The sequence below is a fragment of the Neocloeon triangulifer genome, unplaced genomic scaffold (genome assembly GCF_031216515.1).
Source record: "Neocloeon triangulifer isolate White Clay Creek 2 clone unplaced genomic scaffold, ASM3121651v1 ptg000002l, whole genome shotgun sequence".
Classification (NCBI taxonomy): domain Eukaryota; kingdom Metazoa; phylum Arthropoda; class Insecta; order Ephemeroptera; family Baetidae; genus Neocloeon; species Neocloeon triangulifer.
This window is the reverse complement of record NW_026775545.1, coordinates 6,505,238-6,528,173: the sequence shown is the minus strand read 5'-3', so window position 1 is coordinate 6,528,173 and position 22,936 is coordinate 6,505,238. Positions and strand designations below refer to the sequence as shown.

At 37.0% G+C, this 22,936-nt stretch overlaps 3 protein-coding genes across 7 annotated transcripts; 1 reads left to right on the top strand and 2 right to left on the bottom strand.

Annotated features, from left to right (window-relative positions):
* Nucleotides 1-31: 31 nt before the first annotated feature.
* LOC132202853 (chromobox protein homolog 1-like) lies at nucleotides 32-2,069 on the bottom strand. Of its 2 annotated transcripts, none has more exons than XM_059630131.1 (5): nucleotides 1,939-2,069; nucleotides 1,030-1,173; nucleotides 799-976; nucleotides 642-739; nucleotides 32-550 (listed from the first exon to the last, which is right to left on the bottom strand). In XM_059630131.1, the coding sequence occupies exons 2-5, from the start codon at nucleotides 1,170-1,172 to the stop codon at nucleotides 412-414; spliced, it is 558 nt and encodes a 185-aa protein (XP_059486114.1). In that variant the 5' UTR covers nucleotide 1,173; nucleotides 1,939-2,069; the 3' UTR covers nucleotides 32-411. The 2 variants fall into 2 exon arrangements, with proteins under 2 accessions (XP_059486114.1, XP_059486105.1); XM_059630122.1 differs by having other exon boundaries at nucleotides 1,030-1,179; nucleotides 1,939-2,057.
* Nucleotides 2,070-2,101: 32 nt separating this feature from the next.
* LOC132202837 (putative lipoyltransferase 2, mitochondrial) lies at nucleotides 2,102-5,324 on the top strand. 4 transcript variants are annotated; one of them, XM_059630108.1, is made up of 4 exons: nucleotides 2,102-2,261; nucleotides 2,429-3,157; nucleotides 4,266-4,431; nucleotides 4,764-5,324. In XM_059630108.1, the coding sequence occupies exon 2, from the start codon at nucleotides 2,443-2,445 to the stop codon at nucleotides 3,139-3,141; it is 699 nt and encodes a 232-aa protein (XP_059486091.1). In that variant the 5' UTR covers nucleotides 2,102-2,261; nucleotides 2,429-2,442; the 3' UTR covers nucleotides 3,142-3,157; nucleotides 4,266-4,431; nucleotides 4,764-5,324. The 4 variants fall into 4 exon arrangements, with proteins under 4 accessions (XP_059486091.1, XP_059486081.1, XP_059486072.1 ...); XM_059630098.1 differs by having other exon boundaries at nucleotides 4,269-4,431; nucleotides 4,764-5,321; XM_059630089.1 differs by having other exon boundaries at nucleotides 4,266-4,347; nucleotides 4,764-5,312.
* On the bottom strand, nucleotides 3,148-22,190 carry LOC132202829 (uncharacterized). The gene is made up of 7 exons (XM_059630067.1): nucleotides 21,920-22,190; nucleotides 9,803-9,946; nucleotides 8,956-9,117; nucleotides 7,909-8,085; nucleotides 6,447-6,575; nucleotides 4,771-5,075; nucleotides 3,148-4,444 (listed from the first exon to the last, which is right to left on the bottom strand). The coding sequence occupies exons 1-7, from the start codon at nucleotides 22,170-22,172 to the stop codon at nucleotides 4,286-4,288; spliced, it is 1,329 nt and encodes a 442-aa protein (XP_059486050.1). The 5' UTR covers nucleotides 22,173-22,190; the 3' UTR covers nucleotides 3,148-4,285.
* Between the last annotated feature and the right edge of the window lie 746 nt (nucleotides 22,191-22,936).

Sequence of the window (22,936 nt, the reverse complement as noted above, 5' to 3'; positions counted from 1 at the left end):
GTGTTAGCATTTCATTAATGAAAAAGTTGAATGCTTTACAGTTATTCTACTATTTATTCTTAAATCTTATACGGAGTATCGAATAGCATATTATTTAAAATTACGATCATTTTAACATTTTTCTCTCGCCACAGAAGTTTTTGTTAGCAAGATATAAAATGACTTTGTAGTCCATGATTTAATGAAAATTTCTTTAATTAACATGCAGAAACAAAGTGCACTTTCTCCAATGAATTTTTACTATCATTAAAACGTAAGTGATTTGTCCCAATAGACGTCATTAGCGTAGAGAAACAAGTATTTGCAATTGAGACATGCTTGAAATAGCCAACTCCTTGGACAATGATTGGTCTTACACAGTAATATGAAGGTTTGCATGAGTGCTGTTTCTTTAGTCACTAATAAAGTGTTTTAATTGTCACCAGCATCGCCATCATCATGGTTGGATTGGTGCCAGGTAAGTCGCTCTTCGTAGAAGGCAATCACGACTTGAGGACACTCCTTGTTGGCCTGGCGGGACGGGACAAGGTCTGCCTCATCGGTGCCTTTCCTGTGAATTCAAAGTTAAAGAGTCAATATAGTGATCTATACATAATCCAAAAGCAAATATTTTAATTTTTTTTAAAGGGATTGACACATACCACTTCATCAAAAACATAAGTTCCCCGCTGGAATCAGTGGCACCAATGATTTTCTCGGGTTCCAAATTTCTGGCGAATCCTCTTGGCTTGGAATCCTCCTACAACGAACATTGTATTTTATCAACTTCGAAAGAACAAAATTTGTGTAATTCTTTACCTCCGGTGCTTTTTTCTTGGCAGGTGGCTTGGGCTTATCTTCTGGGGCGGCAGACCTCTTCTTAGGCTTTTCTTCCTTTGGTGCCTTAGCAGCTTCCTTCTTCTTACGGTTGTTCTCAAACTCGCTAATCAAATCGGGACAGTCGAGATTCTCCTCAGGTTCCCAAGTATTGTCGGCACTTTATTTTTTAAAATTAATTACAAAATACAAGGCAGACTATTTTGACTTTACTCAGAGTAGCCTTTCCATTTGAGAAGATACTCGACTTTGGATCCTCGCATACGTCTGTCCAAAACCTTCTCCACTGAGTATTCTTCCTCCTCCTCGGCATTCTCCTCAGCATTGGGCGAGTCATCGCGTTTCTTAGACGTCATGCTTGTGTTGAAAAATAAATAAATTTATTTTGTATTCTTACTAAGCTGCTAAACAAATTAAGTTTAGAAAATTATGAAATTAAAAAAATCTCCAGTTTACTTAATTTAAAAATGATTTCAAATTTAGGCTCTTTTCATTTTTGTCTTTTAAATTTTTAACATCTTGATCGTGACTACGACATAATATTAGGAACTATTTTAACTCTTACAATTGAAAAATTCAACACATATAATATCAAGGCCAAAATTTGAAAATGAGAATCTTCTACATAAGTGCTTATCACATCCCTCCCTCCATCATAACATTATCAACAATTTAAAACTTCAAACTAGACTCGAAAATCCCTACTGAACTAGAAAACAAGGAGAATATCACATTGAAAACAAGAAGTGCATACTGTGCGAATTATCTTTCAGTTTTGCAATAATAATTATATATAATTAAAGGGCTGCTCTCGTAAAGGCAACATGGCAACATTTTTAGAAGGGAAAAATCAGCTATTAAACGTCTAGCAAGCGATCTCATTTGTTGATTCTACCGTCACAGACATATTAAAATACATAAAAAATGGAAAATTATAAAGAATTAATCTCGAAAACGGTTTAATTTGCAAAGACTTCGAGCGCACTAAAATACGCGGGAAAGGCCATGCACGGCGTGCACATCTTGGCCAGAATTTCCAGGTGGAGGATGTCGTAGAAAACCAAAACTGTTCATTCAATCGAAACAGGAAATCGCAAAGCATGAGAAAATTGCAGCGTTTACCTGATTTAATGCGAAAATCGGCCGAGGGAAGCAAATTTTGCCGGAATTCGTGTTTAGCGTCGCGAATTTAATGGATTTTGGTCGATCGTCTTCTGTTTACATTACAGTTTACATCGCGTTCGCCGGTGGCGGCAGCGGGAAATCTACCAAAGTTTGAAACTTTATTGCGCCTACAGCTGGGAATGTAAACAAACGTAACAGTCAGAGTGTTTTTGGTTTTTGTGCATTTGATATGATTTCATAATCATGACACAAATCAAACTTTCATCATATTATTATTACAAAGGAAAGTTTCTGACTCAGAACTCCATTATTTTTTAAGTGTAAGTAAAAATACATACACAATAAAAGTGCGTATATGTATATGATGTCTTTACACCCCGTTTGGATGAAAAGTTTAATTTTTTGATAGTTTGAGACGTTTGATACTATTATTCCCTATTTATAATCTTAAATTGTACAATATTATTTATGTGTTATTATTTTCTAGAATTCGTCATATTCATGGCGAATCTTCTGCGATACTGGGCCACAGGAAATGTTAGATACGACAAGGCGTACAAAATCCAGAAGGCCCTGGCCGCCAAGCACCTCACCAACGACCCTCAGAATGTGATCCTCTTAGTCGAGCACCCTCCCGTCTACACGATCGGAATCCGAACAACCTCCTACTCTCCAGAAGAGGAGGAGCGACTGAAAAAATTAGGCGCCGACTTCCACAGGACCAATCGAGGGGGCCTTATCACTTTCCACGGGCCCGGACAGTTGGTGGCCTACCCCATTTTAAACCTCAAAACCTTCGACCTTGGCGTCCGCCGATACGTCTGCACGATTGAGAAAGCCGTGATACAGACGTGCAGACACTTTGGAGTGGACAATGTCCGTACGTCGGATGAACCCAACGAGACGGGGGTCTGGGTCGGTAATGCCAAGGTCTGCGCCATTGGCGTGCATGCCAGCAGGTTCATAACTAGTCACGGACTGGCCCTCAACTGCAACACAGACTTGTCCTGGTACGACCATATCGTCCCGTGCGGTCTGGTGGGAAAGGAAGTTGCTTCAATCAGCAAATTACTCAACCGGGAAGTGTCCGTCCAAAAGGTGGCCCCTGTCCTTGTGGGCGCTTTTTGCGATGAACTGAATTGCAGCGCGAGCAACTTTACCTCCGAGGAGCAGCAAGAGATATTGAAGGAAATTTCCTGATTTAGGTTCAACTATGGTCAGTTAAAATTTTTTATTGTTTGTTTTTTTAAGTTTCGGTACAAATATTTTTATTTTTACACGAAGTTGTTTTTCACTGCTTTGCCAAATACACAACGCGAGTACATTTCCAAGAGCCAGTCCGGTTTTCGCTCTTTAGTATTGCATCGACTTTTACATGCTTGCTTTCCTGCTTGACGAATTTGAATTGTGCTATTGCAACATAATAATTTGAAGCAACAATATTTCCTTAATTTTCTCACCACCTAAGTTTATCTTGTGTTATTTGAATTAAGGGGTTCCAAGCTGAGGAATTTAGAGCGGCTACCTTAAGATCTTCCTACTAAAACAGTATTTTATCTCTAGTTGTGTAAAACAGCATGTCATTAAAATCTCCCTAATTCTTTGGGCAGAAAACAGTTTATAATTTAAACGTTTCCATATAATCTCATTGAAATAGAAAATTAAAATCTTAAGCCACTTTTTAAGTTGGCATTTTAATAATTGAACTTTTCAATTAAAAAAAAAACCCCACATAAATTTAAACAAAAACACAACAATTTGTCTGTAAATTAAAAAATTATTTTAATAATGACCCTAAATTAGCTTAAAAAATAATTGTAACTTATTTTGGAAGCGTTCTGGCACAATGGAACATTTCATTCGTAGACATCTAAACTTACGTTATAAACAAATATAATTTTTACAGGGTCCTCATAAACTTTTACATAGATCTAACAATGAGTGTAATATTTTTGCTCTAAATTACACAATTAATTGTTGATGCTTTACTAGATGATAATCTCGCTGTCGATGGAAAAACAAAAAACTCGCAAAAATCGATTTTGATGCACTGCTTCCTGTCTTTTGGAATCCACTTTTTCATATTTTGTTGTGTGTGAGTTGGTCAGAGTAAGACAGAGAAACAGCAAGACACAATGATATCACAATTAAAACCATTATACACCGATGGCTTATTATGTATTGTTTTGCACGTCCCGGCGGAAAAAGCGTTGTTAGTCCTGAATATATCATTACTATTTATTACAACCGTTGCATTATGAGGCCCGCAAATTATGAATCGCACCAATGATTTTTTCAGTCCACTTATTGCTGTTCTTTTCCAGCAGCCATCACTTTTGAGCTGTTACGGCAGGGGTGAAGAGGGAGAGATGTCGTCAAAGAATCGGAGCGGCTTGTCGTCCACGGGTGAGTTTTCTGAGGAAGAGGATGGGGCAATAATTGGCTGAAGGGAGGTTGTTCTCGTCTTGTGCTGACTTCCACTGCTTCCAGGTTGAGAAACTGGCTGAAATGAAAAAAAAAATGAGCAATTAAAATGAAGATAATAATTATATCATGAGTAAAATAAAAAAAAAAATATACTTTTCTTTTTAAATATTTTTATAAAAAATATTTTTCATAATTTCCAAATAAAAAATTACAATTTATTATTCAGCAAAGCATAGTAAAAAATTAAAGTATTTCATTATCACAGTGATAAATATTTAAGGCATTTAAGGAAACCAAAATCAATTTAAAACGTATTATTTTAGTACAATAATTATTTTTCTTTTTTGCACACAATGTTTACAAAGTTGATGACTAAATATTGGTTTTCATTTCAGTAATTACCTCAACCAGTTCTCGGACAGATGGCAGCAGGTCGTCAGTGGACAAAGGAGTTCTGCACGATGCACTGAAACTACCCCTCTCAAAGCTGCCTGTGCAAAAGCTCCCGCTGCCCAGAGAGGACGAAATCAAGTTCCCTGATGAGCCCTTTTGCAAATTCAACAGTGGCTGTTGATTAGGCTGCTGCTTCATCTTCATCAGCTGCCGTTGATATTTCCGCTCATTCTCCTCCTCGAGACGGCGCACCCCGTAGCTCCGGACCGACGAGGAGCTACTGTTGTACGAGGCTGTGGATGGCCGTCTTGACCCTGAAACAAAAGTGACTCGTCAAAATTGTTAACTTTGTCCTACAAAAGACTGGTCCCATAGAGTGCTGTGTGTTTTAAAATTATATTAATTTAAGGGGAATTTACGTCTCACTGTTGAATTTTAATGTACAAAAAATAATATATTAAAATAGAAGTGCAGAAGAGTTTTACCTGCATATCCTGTGTGTTTTAATTGTTTTTTAAAGGGAAGATACATAAAGTAGAGATTAATTTTGAGTTCTGTGCAAATCAAGTCAAGATGCATTTTTGTATAGTTGCAGAGTATATTTCGAAAAAGATAGAGTGAAGCAAGAAAAATATATGAAAATAAACAGAAAACGTTTTTAGAACTGCGACCGATTTGAAATTGAGATGTTGACGAATATAAATGGACAATGGGCTTATTAGTTACTATTTATTATATATGAATTATTTAAATACCAATGGAGATTTGCGAGTTTATAGTGTGTGCTGGTTGATGTTAAGTAGTGCCTGATGCAAAATAAGCCATGCACATTTTTTTCGCTCCAGCTGTGGTGTATGTCTTGTGATATTTTGGCAGTGCGAAATGCAAAAGAGTAGCAAAAAGAGGATGTAAAAGAGTGGATGGCATTGCTTAGAAAAAAAGGAATCAACCTGGTCGCCAACCTATAGCTAGACACTTTAGGAAAGGGAAGTAATAAATAGAGAGGTGACTCATGATCATGAATGAGGCCAGCAGAATGGAAAATCATAGAAAATATGCAGCACATGAAATGATGGGGGGAAACATCAATAATGAGGTCACATATCTTTCATTTTTTGTGATATATGAAAGATACTCAATGAGAATGCAAAGTAGGACGACATGATTTGACAGGCTGACAGATATTCGCTCGCAAGACTCAAGAATTATCCCCACATTTTTCATTATTTAAGACAATTTTTTTAGTTTTTACAATTTAAACCGTCCAGTTTGGCAAAGGTTCGGTGAGAACAGAAATAATAAAAATTGTGAGTTGGGAGAATGATGTGCATTTTTTTAATATTAATTTTCTGCTTTTATTTAGTGTTTCCTGGACAGTCTAAAATTACATTTAATTTTTAATGCAAGTTTCCGTTACCCCAAATTAACTTTGAACCATGCCAATGACTGACACCAGTTAATGGTTGTTAGATCAGCCTGCTGATGTTCATCACCTCTAAACTTATTACAGGCCTTTGACTCGTCTGGCAGAGTTGACAACTCGTCGGCATCATCCATCTCAAAAAACATGTCATCCATCTCGTACTCCTCAAGCTCCTCCTCAGCTGCTTGCCGAGAGGTGCTGGCCACTGGGTTGTGGTCAAAGTGACACGAGATCAAGAGAATGGCCGCCGCTCTGGCCGCACCTGCTCTCGAAGAACTGCTGTGGCCGCCGCCAATCAAACCCAGGGAGCTGCTGGCCCTTCTCGAAAAGGGAGGGGCGCTGTGGCGTCCAGAGCTGCGGGACGGTGCTCGCTGGACAGCCAAAGGGATGCCTGCGAAATTAAACCACTCATTACTCCAATTGTGAAATGCAACAAAAAAATTGGCTTCTGTGTATAAAAATGAGAAAGTAAAACTCTCTATATAGTGCAGTGTAAGCGGGTCGCAGAGAACAACAGAAATATGAAGCGGTCACACAAATTGGCTTTCCAATGGAGCAGTGTGGCACACGTTTTTCAGATTTTATGGAGCATTTAGAGATTCAGACCGGCAGCAGCAGTAGTAAAAATGGGCTCAGTCTGTTATCTATTTTATAGCAGCCGCCACGGTTGGCTTCTTCTCTATTTATTAGTGATTAGCGGACATAAATTTTACTGGCGTTTTAATGGCCCGTCAGAAAACACAAAGCTTTTAGAGTTTTAAACGTGTTATGTTGCACATTACTTGACCAAACAGCAACAGACGGCAACATAGCTCAAGCCAAACTATTACATCATTTTCAAAAGAATTGACAAAAAAATACACATTTATAAGTCCAACATTGACTGTATTATAAATTTATTAAAAAAATGGGTGTAAAGTTATATAATAGGGTTAAATTTTTAAAACTTTAATCAATTAAATTTTTATTATGCTATGCGTGTTGCAAAGATAGTTATAAATTGTGATGTCAATAATTCAATTCAATTTATTATTTTTATTTATAATCATTGTTAAATATTGAGAAACTGATAATGTGTTTTTGATCAGAAAGGATGATGAGTTTGCAACCTGCGAAACACTTAAGTCGAGCGTGTTGCATTATAATTTTAATTTTGAAAGAAAGCGTTGAAAATTATTATTCTTGGTATTATCAACATTGCGCTCTCGTAGTGAAAAAATTTTTAAAATATAATTTTAGAATTTATTGATTAAGGAACTAAATGACTATTCTAAATTGGAAATAATCCACCTAGTACTCAAATAATAAAATACGACAAAATAAATAATGAGGTAAAAACACCGATCAGGAGGAAAAACATCCAAAATTGGGCCACGACAAAACTATAGAACGTCAGATTTTCAGGACTTACAACACGTTACGTACACGTACAGAGAATTTAAAGCCTGGTGGTTTTAAGGACAGTATTTCTGATGTTACCGAGGGGCATCAGCTCTTGCAAATGCACACTGCTCCTGGCTTGGCAAATTTCGGCCAAGTCTGTGAGAATCGGCCAAAATTGATTTAAAATTACAGAAGCTCGCTGGTATGAAAAATGTGGAGAGAATGAAAGTTGTCTATGTTTGCAAAATGTTAAAGGTTCTAATTGGCATAATAATTAATCTACTGTCTGAGAGAGAGCAACGAGTGTGGGTAAATATTCATCAAAATGGAACGGCACGCACCTGTCTCGCTGGCGAAGAGGATCGGCGGAGGCAGACCGGCGTTGGCATAATGCCGAGGCGGAGAATACCGCGCCCTGCTATACAGCCTCAGCACAAAGCAGATGAGGCCCGTGATCACCGCAATGCCCGCGGCCATACCGAACAGTGTGTGCAGATCTGTTCTAATCACTATGATGTCTGAAATGCAAAACAGCAGAGAGCGTGTCAGTGCACCTGAATGAGCACCATGCTTATTGATTAGAAGTGAGCTCACCGTCTTCAGCAAGTGTTTAAAAATTAATAAATATGAGTCGTAATATGGCAGAGCACGAGATCTATAAACTATATGCGTTTAATTTTCCAAGTGGGTTGGATTTTTTTACACTTTATTCAAAGAGCAAATAAATAAGAAAAAACTGAAGAAATCATAAATTTTGTATCATCTTTTAGGTTCAAAATAATAATAAATGGTTGATTTTTTTAAATTACTTTGATAATTGTGAAGTTATTTTCTATTTTATATTTGTCTTAAAAATAAATTAGCCTTGAAAATTTATGCAAAATTACTTCAGATTGCTTATTTTATTTCATAAATAAATTTACCGAACAAAATTATTACATGCTTCAGAGGAAATGAAAAGAATTACATATTTTGAACTGACATTTAGAGATAAAAAATCGATTTAAATTTACTTAAGCAAAATTATTTTCAATAAAATATTTAAGTGAAATTAATTTTTCTTCCTATTTAGCAAAGGTTAGTGATTTTTTTCTATTAATTTATTTATTAATTGAAAAAAAGTTTTTATGGAAAAAAAACAAAATTAAAAGGAAGAAAAACTTTCAGGTTTTGAAATATTTTTGCGCCAATGTATAAATTCATCAGCAATGAAGCAAAAGTATTGATCTCCACTGTCTCTTTTAATTTCACCTGCCCTGCATAACGCTCGAGCAAATCACTTTCCGCCGCAGTGTGCTTGCTCTCGCTAGGGACGTGTGTGGAATTTAATTAAATATATGTGTTGATACATATATAGGAATTTAGTATGTGCAAATGTACACACATACCTTCGGAGCAGAAAACGCGCTCGCGGGGTTTATTCAGCGCCACAATGTGAAAGCCAGGCTTGCACTGGCAGATGGCATTGTGGTGTATCTGGATGCAGGCCGAGTGCAGCTCGCTGAAGCTGCATGTGCGGTCATGGAAGCACTGCTCACCTAATCTCACCGCTGCAAACAGAAGTGCATAATTTCAGCATCAGTCGATATGTATTGTGTTTTATGCAAAGCGTGCTGCCGCATTCAATTAATTGAGCGCACATGGCACCAACAGGCAAACAACAGGAAGGATTTATTTCACTGCTTACTATTTACCTTGCTTTCATTTCAGAAATGATAAAAATCAATTAATCCATTGTGACAGTTAATGATTTTTTTGAGCTCAATTATTCACAAGAACAATTTATCAATATATCAATGCATGTCGTTGTATTATATTTTTAGAAGTTTTAAATTTATGTAAATAAATTTTAAAAATGTTTTGAAACTATAAATTTTCAACTAAATGCAGGGTACATTACTTATTATTCTTAAATTTCATGGAATTACTTTTTATAAAACATAAATTAAAATTTAAAATAAATTAATTTATTATAATTTTTTTTAAATAATAATAATAATAATAAAAATATAGTTTTTTAGTCAGCAAAAATTCATAAAGTAAATCATATAAAAATAAAACATTTTACATAATTATTTAAAAAAAAAATATTAATGAAATAATGGTTTTACATATAATTTTTTTAATTCGATATAATTTATAAAAAAAATTAACTAATAATAAAAACAACATTCAATATTTTAGCAAAGTAAGAGGATCAATACATACAATTATTTTCATTATTTTGATACTCACGTTTGGCACAACCGACTGTAGGCGAAAGGCGAACGGGGTGCGTTTTTTCACATTCGCAAGTGTGCGTCTCCTTGTCACAGTAGACGCCTTGCAGATTCGGGCTGCACGATTTATCACAGCCATCTCCTAAAAGTTGTCCAACTCCTGCAACATGGGACAGAGGAAAAGTAGGTTAATGCGGATCATGAAGCGACAAATAACAGGAGATGTACACATAACAAAATGTAATTAATTTGCTCTGGCCTTAATCCTTGAAAACGGAATTAGTTTTTAATTATATCCTATTTGATGATAGACAAAGGATGATAATAGAGACACGAGATGTACTTTATTGTATAACATTTTGTTACAAAGCTAAGCGTATGCGTTGGCAAAAGCGTAAAGCCCCTTTAATCGATTTAGCTAGGCAACTAGCATAACTTTCGTGCTAAGCCAGTTGCATAACGTTGGTTTATTTTTAAATTTGTATAATATAGAAAAAACACTTATAAATTTCGGATTTTTAGAGGTCATTTTTTTAAGCATCATCCCTAAAATTGCCTTTATTAATTTTTTGATCAAAAATATACAAAAAGGGAAAACCATTTTGTGTTTTTGATTGTTGCTGGGCAACAATTGAGAGTTAAAATAATGTTGCAAATATTCGTGCGACAATGAGAAAATCAAATGAAAATTTCTATTGTTGAAAATTCTCAGCTTCGGCAAATTCAAAAAGTTGTTTAGAAATTTCGGTCGAGATTCAAAATTCAACAGCATGTCCGCGATAGACTTTGATTCTGAAAATGAGCGGCTGAGGCAGCGCAGCCTTCACTCGGAGCAAATAGGCCGCGGAAAGGTGTCCCGCGGCGCCAAGTACGCCACTTTGCGCGTGTTTGACACGTTGCAGGACTCGGAGGATGAGTCGGATGACAGCGAAATCAGCCTGGGTGACATGTCGGCGGCGGCGGAGCCCCAGTGGCCACCGGAGAACGAATGGGACGCGAATTACTTCATGACACACAAGAACAAGAGTCATCTGGATATAATGAGGGCGGCGCACGAGGCGAAAAATAAAGAAGAGAAACGAGCGGAAAAGATCAACCCCGAACAGGTGGTGCAGGTGCTGAATGAAACGGTGCACAGTCTGGTGCAGCCTGAGTCGCAGCTGGAGAAAAAAATCTTGCAGAAAGTTGCAGAATTTCTCACGGAAAATTCCGAAGCGAGAAAAGAGACGGAGTTGCTGGCCGGCATTAGCGAGAAAGTGGCCAAATTGAAGAGTTTGGCCGTGGCGAGCGGCAACTGCTGTGGAGCAATGAGGGAAATTCTCCAGCTGCTCGAAGGTCGATGGCACAAAACTGGCAGAATGAGCGTGCCCCATAGTGCCGAATACATTCAAGACACAGAAACGCACGTGGCTGAAGTGGATCGACTTTTGAAGGAGGTGTCTGAATTGGTGTCACGCGAGGAGGAGGCCATTGCTGCGCTTTCAGTCCAACGGAAGAAGTCGCAAGACAAAAGGGCGACCTACACCCTGTCATCGCCGACCCGCAAAGACCTTCCTGAAATCTCAGACGCTCTCCCTTCGAAAACTCCCCGAAAGCAGAAATCGTTGATTCCGAGGCCAATCTCCACTCAGCCTCCTGAAAAACGACAATTCCGGCCTTCCGCAAGCAGTCGGAAAACTCCGTCTACTTTTCGTCAGGTCTCCAGACCTCCCTTCCAGACACATTTTGGCCGAAAATCAGCAACCGAGCCTAGGTCTGCTGAACCTTCATTCCGAATTTTCACAACCGCCTCCGCCTCCAGATTTCAACAGCCGAAAATTACCCCGTTGATGCAAATTCCGCAAAACGCCCAACCAGGTATTTTTCATATTCGATTGAAAATTGTAAAAATCATGGAAATCATTTATTAATTAAAGATGAACATCTTTACAGTGCGTAATTCTCAAAACTGAATTTGCATTTTATTAATTTTCTCTTGGAGGATGTTGAAATTTTTCTTAAATAAAATAATTTTGAATTCTTTAGCAAATAAATTAATAGATAATCATTTTGTGCTTACTTCTATAATATTTAACACATCATGAATTAATTTGAAACACGTTTTTTTTTTTTTAAATTTTTTGTGTCTGCTTATTTTTAAGACCACCACCACTTCTAACCAGCAGGTAGACAGACCGCCCTTCAAAGGGTATTGGAGATGAACCGGAAAGTGATGCAGGTGCACGCAAAGGTGACCATTCACGCCCAGAATCTCACCACGTACACGCAAACCACACTGGACATGCTGAACAAGTACAAGAATCCCCTGAGCAAATAAAAAACAACTCCTAAAAAATTCCGCAGTCGCAATTGCAAACGGGCAGTTTTATTTCGGTACTTTCTTTTAACTTGAATAGTGACCCACTTTGCGTCGGTAGTAAAGGTTAAATTTACAGCACAGACACCAAATCTGCCGACGAGAGCGAATTTTACCCCAAGAGTAAAAATTGCAGCTGGGCCAGAGTGTATTTACGACTTCGATTTTTAAGGCGCCGGAGCAAAGGTCACACTCGGGCGTGAATTCACACAGGCTTTTTTCGCGCACATATTGTTACAGGGGCACCCCCGATTGGGGGGGGGGGGTGAATTCGCTGTGCGTCACTTCCACACGCAAGCAGTCGATTTAATTTGTTAATCAGAGGGAGGCCGCGCTTTCAGGATTCACATTCATGCACACAATCGGCCGTACGTTTTCGGCCAAAACTTGGAGAAGGGACGCGCGAGTGAAAAGGGTGCGTCAATAAAATATAATACGTCGCGTGGGGTTGCACACGTAAGCAAAGCTAACGGGCGCCGCCATCCATCTTTCAAATCCCAGCCGTTTTGCAACTTTATCCCGGCTCCGTTCGAGGAGCTTAATGGTCTGTTTGCTTTGCGGCCATTTACACACAAACGTATAAGCTGAGATATGCAACTTTTCTGGAAAGTATATCGCTTAAAAAAAAGACAATAAAACCACTGATCATTTTTTTTTTTTATAAAAAGAATTTAAGCCCAATCTGAAATAATAAAGTTAATATCAATTTAATCCTTTTGCTGATAAATAATTTTAATTTGTAACAAAAATAATGTTTGGTGGATTTACTTCTTCATCAAACTTGAGCTAAAACACGTTTTTAACTCAATTTTTTATTATTTCAAAACTAATTTAACTGAATAAATTTATAATTCTCGGTCAGTTGTGATATTTGAAGTGCCAAAACCTTTGTTGACACCAATCGAATTTTGTTTACACCCGCCGTAAAAGCTTTATACTTGCATGTACATCGCCCTTTACACCCTTTATATATCTCTGTACACATTTCAGTGGTCTCTCGTTTTGACGAGCCCACGCGGATTATCGATTGGGGCCGCTGGAAATGTCGCTCTTGCCGACTGACGGGGAATGAGAGAATCCACCCCCGTGTGTACACACAAATTCGCATTGGTGTGCTGCGTTTTATTCGCCAGTGGTGCACGAGGTCGTGCAGAGCAAATCACGAGATTGGTTTGGTGGCCGTGGTTTTCTGTTTGTCACTCTGGTCGGTGCTCACCCACACCGCGCCTCACAAAGTTTGCATGCGTTCCGCAGATGAAACGCACAACAATTTTAATGAGACCTGGCTGGCTAGCTCCACGCAAAGACCAGGAAATTCCCTTGGTCTTCTTTTAACCCTTGCTTGATTACGTAATAGTTCTCCAATAGTCTGGAGCCAATTTTTGTTCAGAAAAAATATCAAAAAATGGGAACTCTCATTCAGTATAATTATATATTTTTAGGTTAATCCACTTTTATGAACAGAGATCATGGAGTGGAAAAGCCACTGAAACAGCCTCGTTATGGTAATTGTGCAAACCTGGTATATAATATTGGGAAAAATAAAATATTTATGATAGAATAAAATGGTCGGTTTAAAAGGCAGAATGTTCCTGATTTCAAGATAAATAAAACGTTTTTCACTTTAAAATAAAAACAACGAGGAAAAAACCCTTGAATGCTACATTATTGAAGGGAAAAATTAAATATTAGTTCACCATTAGAAGATGAGGAAAATATTTTAAAATATCAAATCATGCTTAAACAAAGTCATGATATTAAAATTTGCAATTTAATTCTTTTGAATTCAGGGCAAATGACAAATTTCAGTTGAGTGTATTTTCCTCCACGTTCCCAATAAAACGAACCTTTTAGAAGAGCCTTTTTGATTGCCAGTAATTGCTTTCTTTTAATTAACTTTCAGTCGAACGGTCGGTAGCTGGCTGTTTTCAATAAAAACTTCATCATTGTGTTTTGGCTTTTAATGGGTATGCGAGTACGCCGAGCCAATTGCGACCAGCAATCGCAATAAGAAATCAATAGCCAGAGGCATCCAGCGCAGGGGGGTAATCAAATAAACCGAGCTACCATAGCTCATCGTACAAGCTGCAATAATTAGATTTTGTCATCGTCGACTCGAGAGGAGCCATTAGAGGCTCTGGAGTGCGTTTCTCGCAAATTCGCCACTCGAGGCTTATTTTCAAGGAGCAGCACAGCAGCAGCAGTTATGTGCAATTTGCAGTGTCGAGTCAGGAAGTAGCTGCTCCCTATGTAGTACACACACATTGTTGGGAGCCGACGGTGCGCCGGCGGAAGGCTCGGCGACCGGCCCCGATCGATACGCAGCGTGAAACTGCCTCCGCCTCGAGGGATGGTCTCGCCTGCAGTAATAACATCATCGACTCGCCAAATCACATTCCAAATTCACCGTTAAATTATAAAACAAAGTGCACGCACAAAATCAATTCGGATTTCCCTAACCTCTAAAAAAGGCCAAAGAAAGAAATAGAAAATTATTAAAATATGCAAGGTATTAAAAATTTTTACTGCATTTTGATACACTGCCTTAAAAAAATTGTAATCTTTTGTGTTTCCCTATCAAAATGACTGTTGGTAAAGTAGCGAGAATTATTCTAATAAACTTTCATTTAATTATTAGAATAGCATAACAAATGGACATTCAATTTGTATGCATTTTTCTCCAATAATTGAATGAATAATGGAAACTTAAACAATTAACAATAATAAAAAGTGAGACAGTTGATATTTTAGAGTCCCATGCATTTCATTGTGGAATTGGCTTGATTTGTTTGATACCCTTACTTGAATAGCTAAATCGTCTATACAGCAGTGGTTGTTAAAATTTAAAATAGTCTTCCAATAAAAATTAGCTTCTACTGCAATGCAAAAATATTAGATTTAAGTATGCCAATGACGGGTTTGGTTTTTTTTCTGTTTTTTTTTTTTTTTTTTTTTGTGATTCATTTGGATAGACTATGATCCTGCCAAGCTCCATTCGGTGCTTATCGGCTGGAAAGTCTACCAAATTAGCCAGGTGCCGCTGGACTTTATGAAATGCCCCCATTTGGTGCAGGAATTCCAACAACTCGAGGAAACGGCACAAACCTCGAGCAGGCAAGTTCGGCGCCTTGCGACACCTCCCGAACATGAGTGACGATACAGAGAACTTTTTGACGCGCTAACAACGTCAAAGCATTGAACTCTGTACCTTCGTATTGGTAGCCTAACACTCAAACCACTACGCCACTCACGCCGGTAAAAATGTTTACCTGATAAAATTATTAAAATTGTTCTTTTTAAGATTTTTTGAGAGGGAAGTGGTATTTAATTCCTCATTGCTTGACGGATTCACTCTAAAATAATTAAATAATAAAAATAAATAATAAGAAAAGCTTGATTGAAATGGAATTTTAACCACAAAAAGTTTTATATTTGACCTCCTCAGATGTTCTTGGAACACCCCAGAACAAATTTATGAGTTTTAAATATGGAATCGGAGTCCAATTGGAATAACTCTACACGCGATTTTCACGTTCAACGGTCCGACGCCCCACAAATTGATATTTCTTCGTGCATGCGTGTATCGCAGATTTCGCCACAACTCAATTTCCTGCGTGCTTTGCATCGATATTAGCCGGAATTGCTTGAGCCATTCGGAGGAGAACACAGTTTTGCTGCCGACTTTTTAGATTCTTGGCAGAAATTCCAAATAATGATTCGCGATATCAACGCCAAGCTGAGTACTTGTGAGGCCCATTGGCGTCAGAAATATAGTACATTTGACCTAGCCAAAGTCATTACAGCATCCTTGGTAAAAATGTTGGTTATAAATCTGCCACCAATGAACACAAAAGTTAACCAGGAAAAGCTAGCTGAGTTTTTGTGGGAAAAAGTAACTTGTATATAATATCAACTTCCACCATACACAAGGTTGGAAAGAGCAAAATAAATGATAAAATAAAAAAGAGGAAAAATTGGCCTCACAGAAGTGAAAGTTTTCCTTTTCCAAATGAGAGGCGGTAGAATTCTATACAAAATATTTGAGATGTACAAAATTATTCAGGCTTTGAAATCTAAATTTTATTTTTCATAAATATGTAACCGGTTTTTTAACCAAACGCTAAAACGTTTCAGCTTGTCTAACCAGGGTTTTTACAAATTAATTCACACTTGCTATTTTTTTACAAGTGCGACTGAAGCCAGTCAAATTGCACTTCTAACCGTTTGCTTAGCTGTCACCATGTTATTGTTTGCTGGCGACGATTCCATGCCCTTTGTTCTTTGGCTTCAGATGCATTGCTCTCTCACGTTCTTCAAATAGCTATTGTGCTTTTTGGATTTGCGATCACATGTACATGTGTATTATGTACAAGTACGAAAATAATCTCCCTGGAGGAATCTTAAAAGTGAAATACCAGCCTGGTGATAAAAGCAAAGAGTAATAAGCGCAAGTGAAAATGTCACAACAAGAATAATAAAAATTTTAATACATTTCTTTCAGAGATGTTACATTGAATTTGGGGGTGCTCGGACGTCCCTGAGTAGGCGGTGTCTTAAGTTGAGCGGGTTGCTTAAATCAGTGACTTTTGTGGGGCCCAGGAATGTCCATGTATGCTACTTCCGGTGCTACGTTTTTATTGCCTTTGCCGGCTTTGCCCCTCATTTTTTTAATGTTTTTCCACGAATCACCTGCCAGGAAATTTTGATATCGAAGACATGCCTGCCTTTTTTTTATCAAAAAACTTTGAGTTCGCCTTCGTCAAGCACTTTTGACATGATATATCGCTTTGGAATGATGCTCATAAAGCATTTTCTTTCCAACGTCGCAGCGCAATCAAAACATTTTTCACTGATAAGTTCTGTAATTATAAAAGAACTCGGTGACGTGCATTCCGTGTTTTCTGCTTTTTTAAAAAGCGTACACGTGTGAGGCATACACAACGGCGCCCTAATTTCTTAGTGAGATATGGAAAAGGAAATGAGCATTTTTGTCTCTGCGGTGAAGGTTTTTCTTAAAAAAAAGGGGTTTGTTGTTGGAAAGTTATTCACTTAAAATAATTGTAGTTAAAATGGGTAATTAAGTTGTTTATAATGTTAAAAAAAAAAACTATATTAAAATGGGAGAATTTAGTTTTCACAGTGAATTACATTTCAGTTGCAAATAAATGAAAAAATAATTTTCAAAGAGGGGCAGAAAACATAATTTTTAATGTTAAAAAAAATCCAAATATTGACAACAGAATTGGGGAAGGCAGATTTTAAATTTACTTATGATTTAATTAGTACTTTCTATGTATTCAAAACTTAACACAAAATGATTCAATAAATGAAGTTTGCTTGTGAAAAATTAATTTACTTTTTTTCATTTTCATGTGGGAAAATTAGAGTTATTGAAATGTATGTAGAAAAAAAATTATGAAATATCGCGTTTAAATATTTCAATTTTTTAAGAATTCAATATCTTTTTTCTTTAAAATGGTCAGAACACAAATTAATTTTCTATATAGGTTCTTGAAGTTGTTGTTGGGGAGCCTTTTGGCACTCGAGGTGATCATTTTTTGATGATGAGGAAGCCAGATTTTATTTCTACAAATTAATTAGTTGAGAATAATTTGTCATTATAACAAAAGGGTCATCCTCACTGTGTACTAAATTGCACCCAATTCACGTTACAAGGCGTTTAATTGGCCGGTCACATTTGATGCAATGCCGTGGCGAGTGTGTGTGTAATTAGGGCGTGTTCTGCCGCAAAATCGTCTGCCCTGCCGGCGGCATCTAAATTAATAACAGACGGCGTCGCTGCAGTATCATAAGTATGCAAAGCCCACGCTAATTGCCCGGACGTGATGCACAGAGTGTCGTGTTCGACTGCATATCAGCAAAAGCCACTCGCGAATTAAAAGCAGCCCGGCGGCTGCAGCGCGAGAGAAAAATTCTCGCGCGATATCGATCAGCGCGCGCTCGGCCCGGTGTGGAAAACTGCTTTTCCACTCCAGACCGCACTCACTCACTCCAGCCCCGCTCTTTGTCTCTCTCGTTTTCTCAAGACCCTCTTTTGCCCCTTTTTCATCCCTCGTGGTTGTTTTAAGCCCACACGCTAATTCAAATTAAGGTCGCGAATTTTCTTGCGCGAAAAAATCGCCTCTTTGATCATGGTGTAGTGTTTGACTTTTGTTTTATCGAAAAGCACTTCGTCCTTAGTGGCCCAACAAGCTTGCAAACGACTTTTTTACCATCTGATATTGCTGTTTAATACTGTGAAAGCGATAATTACCCTCATTTACCTCTTTGAAGAAATTTAGGTGTGGAAAAATCAAAATGAATTAACTTAATTTACTGGGTGAGATAAGATAAGATATTATACATATGTAATTGCTCATTGTTAGGACAGGACACGTGCTGGTGGCGATAAAAATAAAGTTTTTTTCTAGAAAAAAAGTTCCCCTTTCATACAATAAAAATTATCTTCCTAGCATGGCAAGTGAAAACAAAATAAATAAAATATACACAGGCAAATAAAAGGAAGTATTTTGTGTTTAACTTAATGAGAATTTTAGCTGGTCTCAAATTCAGTAAAAGTGGCAAAATTCTAATTTTGAACTGAAAATCTATGAAAAAAATGATAAATATAATAATGTATAATTAAATAATGGAACTTTTAAATATCAATTATTAGAAACAGGAGAAAAATTAATTTGCCCGATATTTTTAGTATTTTCTTTGTATCATCAATAAATAATACACTAGGTGATCTAACTAAGAGACTATTCAAGATTAAAATTTTGTTAGTATAGATTGAAAATTTGTTTGCATCCTTTAAGTACATTTTTTTATTATTTAAATTTAAAAATATCACTCAGAATACATTGATCATCGTTAAATCCTGTTGCTCTAACATTTTTGTTTTGGCTAGGAAAAAATTGCTTATTTACTAAAGAACGTTTGTTCAAAATGGTCAATATTAGAACTAGGAGAAGCATCGACGTTGAATTGAATTGACCAAACCACCTTCTAATATCTTTATGCCACATGCTGACCGCAAAAATAGCTCCAGCCTGGTTGAATCTCCCTTAATATTTGAAGGCTAAATCCGTGTTTCATTTTAAAATTCTTAACAAATTAATTCTCTTTTTCTCGTTTCTACTTTGATCCAGATCTTTTGAAGTTTAAAATCACTTTCCTCCTCAATTCAAGAAGTTCTGCGTTGCAAAGAAAAGGTAGCGCAACTAGAAAACTTTGCGACTCTTGACATTTCCAGGCGGATAAATTTAAACAAAGCAAGAAAACGGTGCAAAGAAATAAACACGTTAAATTAGATTCTGTAATACTTTCATTTCAAATTACACCGAACTCATCCGACTTGCAAATCGAGACTTACCAATTGTGTATAAGAATGAGACTTGTACGTCTCTTTGTAACTCTTTCAAGCGTGAACAGGCAGTTTAAGAAGGGTACATACTAGCGGAGGGCTTTGTTGTTCATTATCCACGCTCCAGATTCATTTTGTATGTACGGAAAACTCCACTGAGGCTGCTCTAGTGAAGCATGCAGAGAATCTCATCTCGCGGATGTTTATTTTGTTACCGACGTGTGTTTTTAGTTTTTATACTGCAGAGAAAAAGTATGAAAAATGATGAAACGCGGCCTTATTATTTCATTTATGTACATTGCCGGATTTCTGATGGAGTTTTGAAACTAAAATTGCTCAAAAGAAGAATGAAAAATTATCAAAAATGGCCACCTTCAGAACACAGCCATGTTTCGTTAGACACTTTGCAAGAAAGAGGAAAATACGAGAGGGACTTTATCTCTCAAACAGAAAAACGTAAAACGGGCGGTGACACCCAGATGATAATGTAGAAACGAAGGCACTTCACCTTCTGAAAACGAGTTTTTAAACCGGAAAACGTGAGCTTCTTTTTCACAGGGAAATTAATTACAATTCGCTATGCTGCCTTTTAAAAAAGTGTGGAGGCAGATTTTTTGAAGTTGAATGAACTTGAAATGCTTTCAACACATAGTTACAACAATAATTCAAAAATCAAAAGAGGTGAAAAATGGGCAAATTAAAAAATTAAAAGAAGTAATCAACAGCTCTTACATATTAAATTTTCGTCTCGATAAATATAATATTATGGACATTACAAATCATACAAATGTCAACTATTTCTCTAATATAATATTAGTAATAATGTTACTGAATCGATGAGAAGATTTAAGCAAACAATGTTGGCTTTAATTTTGATGAATTTAGCTCTGTTTACGTAATTGAAAAAAAAATATCGTTGAGCACCATTGAATAAATTAATACACTTTATCTCTTTCCCTTTTTCAAATTTATACATAGTTATGAATTAATATTTTAAAAACTAATTTTTCATTTTATGTCATATAATTATACAAGGGAAAAAAGTAGCCAAAAAACGAAGTGGTGTAATGTGAAATCTGTTAAAATACTTTTAAACTAAAAATGTTCATTTTTTTTTTTGCCAACACAATTAGTTTGACATTTTTTTTTCCAGTTTTTTCTTTTAGTTGGCGTTCTTCTGCAGTCTTACTTTGTTATTAATGCCATTTGAGCTCCACTGCCAACGTTAGCCAAAACTAGTTGCTGAGGAGCTAGGAACACTAATGAGCCATACCACATAGAAAAGCCTTTTTTTTGCATTGTCATGCCTTCGCATGTGTACCAGTTTCTTTTAAAATACACATTAGAAATTTTTTTTTGTTTTAAAATAATTTTTTTTTCTAATTCTTACAATGAATAAAGATTTGACTGAAAACAATGATTTTTAACAAAATAAAAATGTGGAGATTAATAATGTATGCAGTGAATTCCATAAATAAATTTAAAATGCACTCCAGAAGAAATAATTACAAAATGTTTGATAAAATGATACTTCTTCTCACACACTTTAACTTAATAAAATTGTATAATATATAAGAAAATTCTAGCTTAACACTTTTTCACGACCATCTGAAGAAAATCTCTTTTTCAAATATATTTTGAAAGAGTGTATTTCACAATCTGCATATAAGAGCCGGCTTGAGCTGGAAACAGCTGGTCCGTACCAGCAAATCTGGGCTTGAGTCAGAAAATCTCTTGGCGAGATTTCTATTATTCTTGCTTACAGACAAGTGCGCGCAAAACGGGTCGCGCTTTTAAAACCCGGCCGCATTTGCAACCACAAAAGCCGTGGCAGCAGCAGGAAAAACCATTTACACACAGCCAGGCTGAGAGTATTGAGCGCTCAGTCAAAGCATGTCAAAGGTTAAGGGTTATACGCCGCATGAAAGATTGATTGGATCCGCACACGCCGAGTGCCTCCCTGATTTGATAGAAAGAAGAGAAAAGGAAAAAAGCGGGTCGGAAAACATTAAAAATTAAAACGGCACTTTTGGAAAACCTTCCCTTACAAGGTAAGTGTTTGAAGCGAGGCACTCCGATTTTGATGAAAATGCGGTTTGTTCTTCTACCCTTTAGTACCCCGGAACGGCCAAAGGTTTTCCCTATTTATATATTTGCTATTTAATTTCCATTTAATTTGAATTCTATTACTAGAGTTGTAAATGGAGGACGCTTTTATGGCCTGCTTTTTAATGTAAATTAGATTTATTAATTTATATTTGGAATTTATATTTATATATATTTTTGTTCTCTTCACACCTCAGGCAAGTTGGCATTTCGCGCACCAATTTCAAAGCAATTGGAGTGCCACAATTCGAACACATACCTTCTTTTTAGATAAAGATAAGGAAAACGAATTATTCCCCGACCTGAACTGTTGTCCTGGACGATCGGCGTCGGCGGGACGAGCTCGGTGGAGGCGGCAGGTTGGCGCTCCTGGCTGCCGGCGGTGACCACCAGCACCTGCAGGGTGGGTCCGACGCAGCACAGGAGGCCCAGCAGCACCCTGGTCGGTGTCATCTTGCCATGCCAGCGACCCGCCGCACTGCCGCTCCTGCAGACGCTGCCCGCTGCTGCTGCTGCTGCCGCTGGAGAACCGGTGGTGGTGCCGCTCGGGTGCATCGCATCGCAGGCACCCTCTCTCCGCACCCGCTCGATACTATCTTCGCCCTCGCCACCGCCGATTCCTGCCTGCCAAAGCGATAAAAGCGGACTCGGCATGCGCCCCTCAGATTCGCACACCCTCAACATATCGCCGCGCACAGTCCATAACTGCAAGACTAGTGTGGGGGCGCGCACATCTTCCGTGTTTTATGCCGAATGATTTCCGTTCCAAGAACATTAATATGAACGAGTTTATGATTTCGTTTTCTTGGAATAATATGTGCATATTTGTTCAAGTTTTTCCTTTTACTGAAATAAAAATATATAATTTGAATTATGCATTCTGATTCTCACTAAAAAAAATCAATATATATAATTTTATTGTTATTATAATGTTTTTTGTTTTGACCAATAGTTACAAAAAAACTACAATTAATGAAAATAATAGAGGGAAACATTGAATATCTTGGAAAAAATGGAAGAGCAAGAATTTTGCTAAAATTTCCAAGTGCTTCCAAGATAAAAAATTCCCACTCACCACAGTGTGTGCCTCAATTGACTTGTGAAATATTTTTATAATTTTAAATTTTAGTTTCAAATAATTTTATTTAGTTTATTATTATTTTGGGAAGTATATATTATGCGATTCATTAGACAATTTTGCGCAATTTTGTGTATAATATAAAATATCTATTTCTTTATGGTATGCATGCGTCAATATTTATTGCAAATAATTTGATAGTATGCTTGAGCAATACATAACATCTTGTTTTCAATAGACG

Coding starts and splice junctions, on each gene's coding strand:
- LOC132202837 (XM_059630108.1), top strand. CDS start 2,443: ATGGCGAATCTTCTGCGATACTGGGCCACAGGAAATGTTAGATACGAC.
- LOC132202853 (XM_059630131.1), bottom strand. CDS start 1,172: ATGACGTCTAAGAAACGCGATGACTCGCCCAATGCTGAGGAGAATGCC. Junction 740..798: donor CCAAGAAAAAAGCACCGGAG/GTAAAGAATTAC, acceptor TGTTCGTTGTAG/GAGGATTCCAAGCCAAGAGG. Junction 551..641: donor CTTATGTTTTTGATGAAGTG/GTATGTGTCAAT, acceptor TTGAATTCACAG/GAAAGGCACCGATGAGGCAG.
- LOC132202829 (XM_059630067.1), bottom strand. CDS start 22,172: ATGCACCCGAGCGGCACCACCACCGGTTCTCCAGCGGCAGCAGCAGCA. Junction 9,947..21,919: donor CGTCCAGGACAACAGTTCAG/GTCGGGGAATAA, acceptor CCCATGTTGCAG/GAGTTGGACAACTTTTAGGA. Junction 5,076..6,446: donor CAGCAGTTCTTCGAGAGCAG/GTGCGGCCAGAG, acceptor CTTTTGTTTCAG/GGTCAAGACGGCCATCCACA.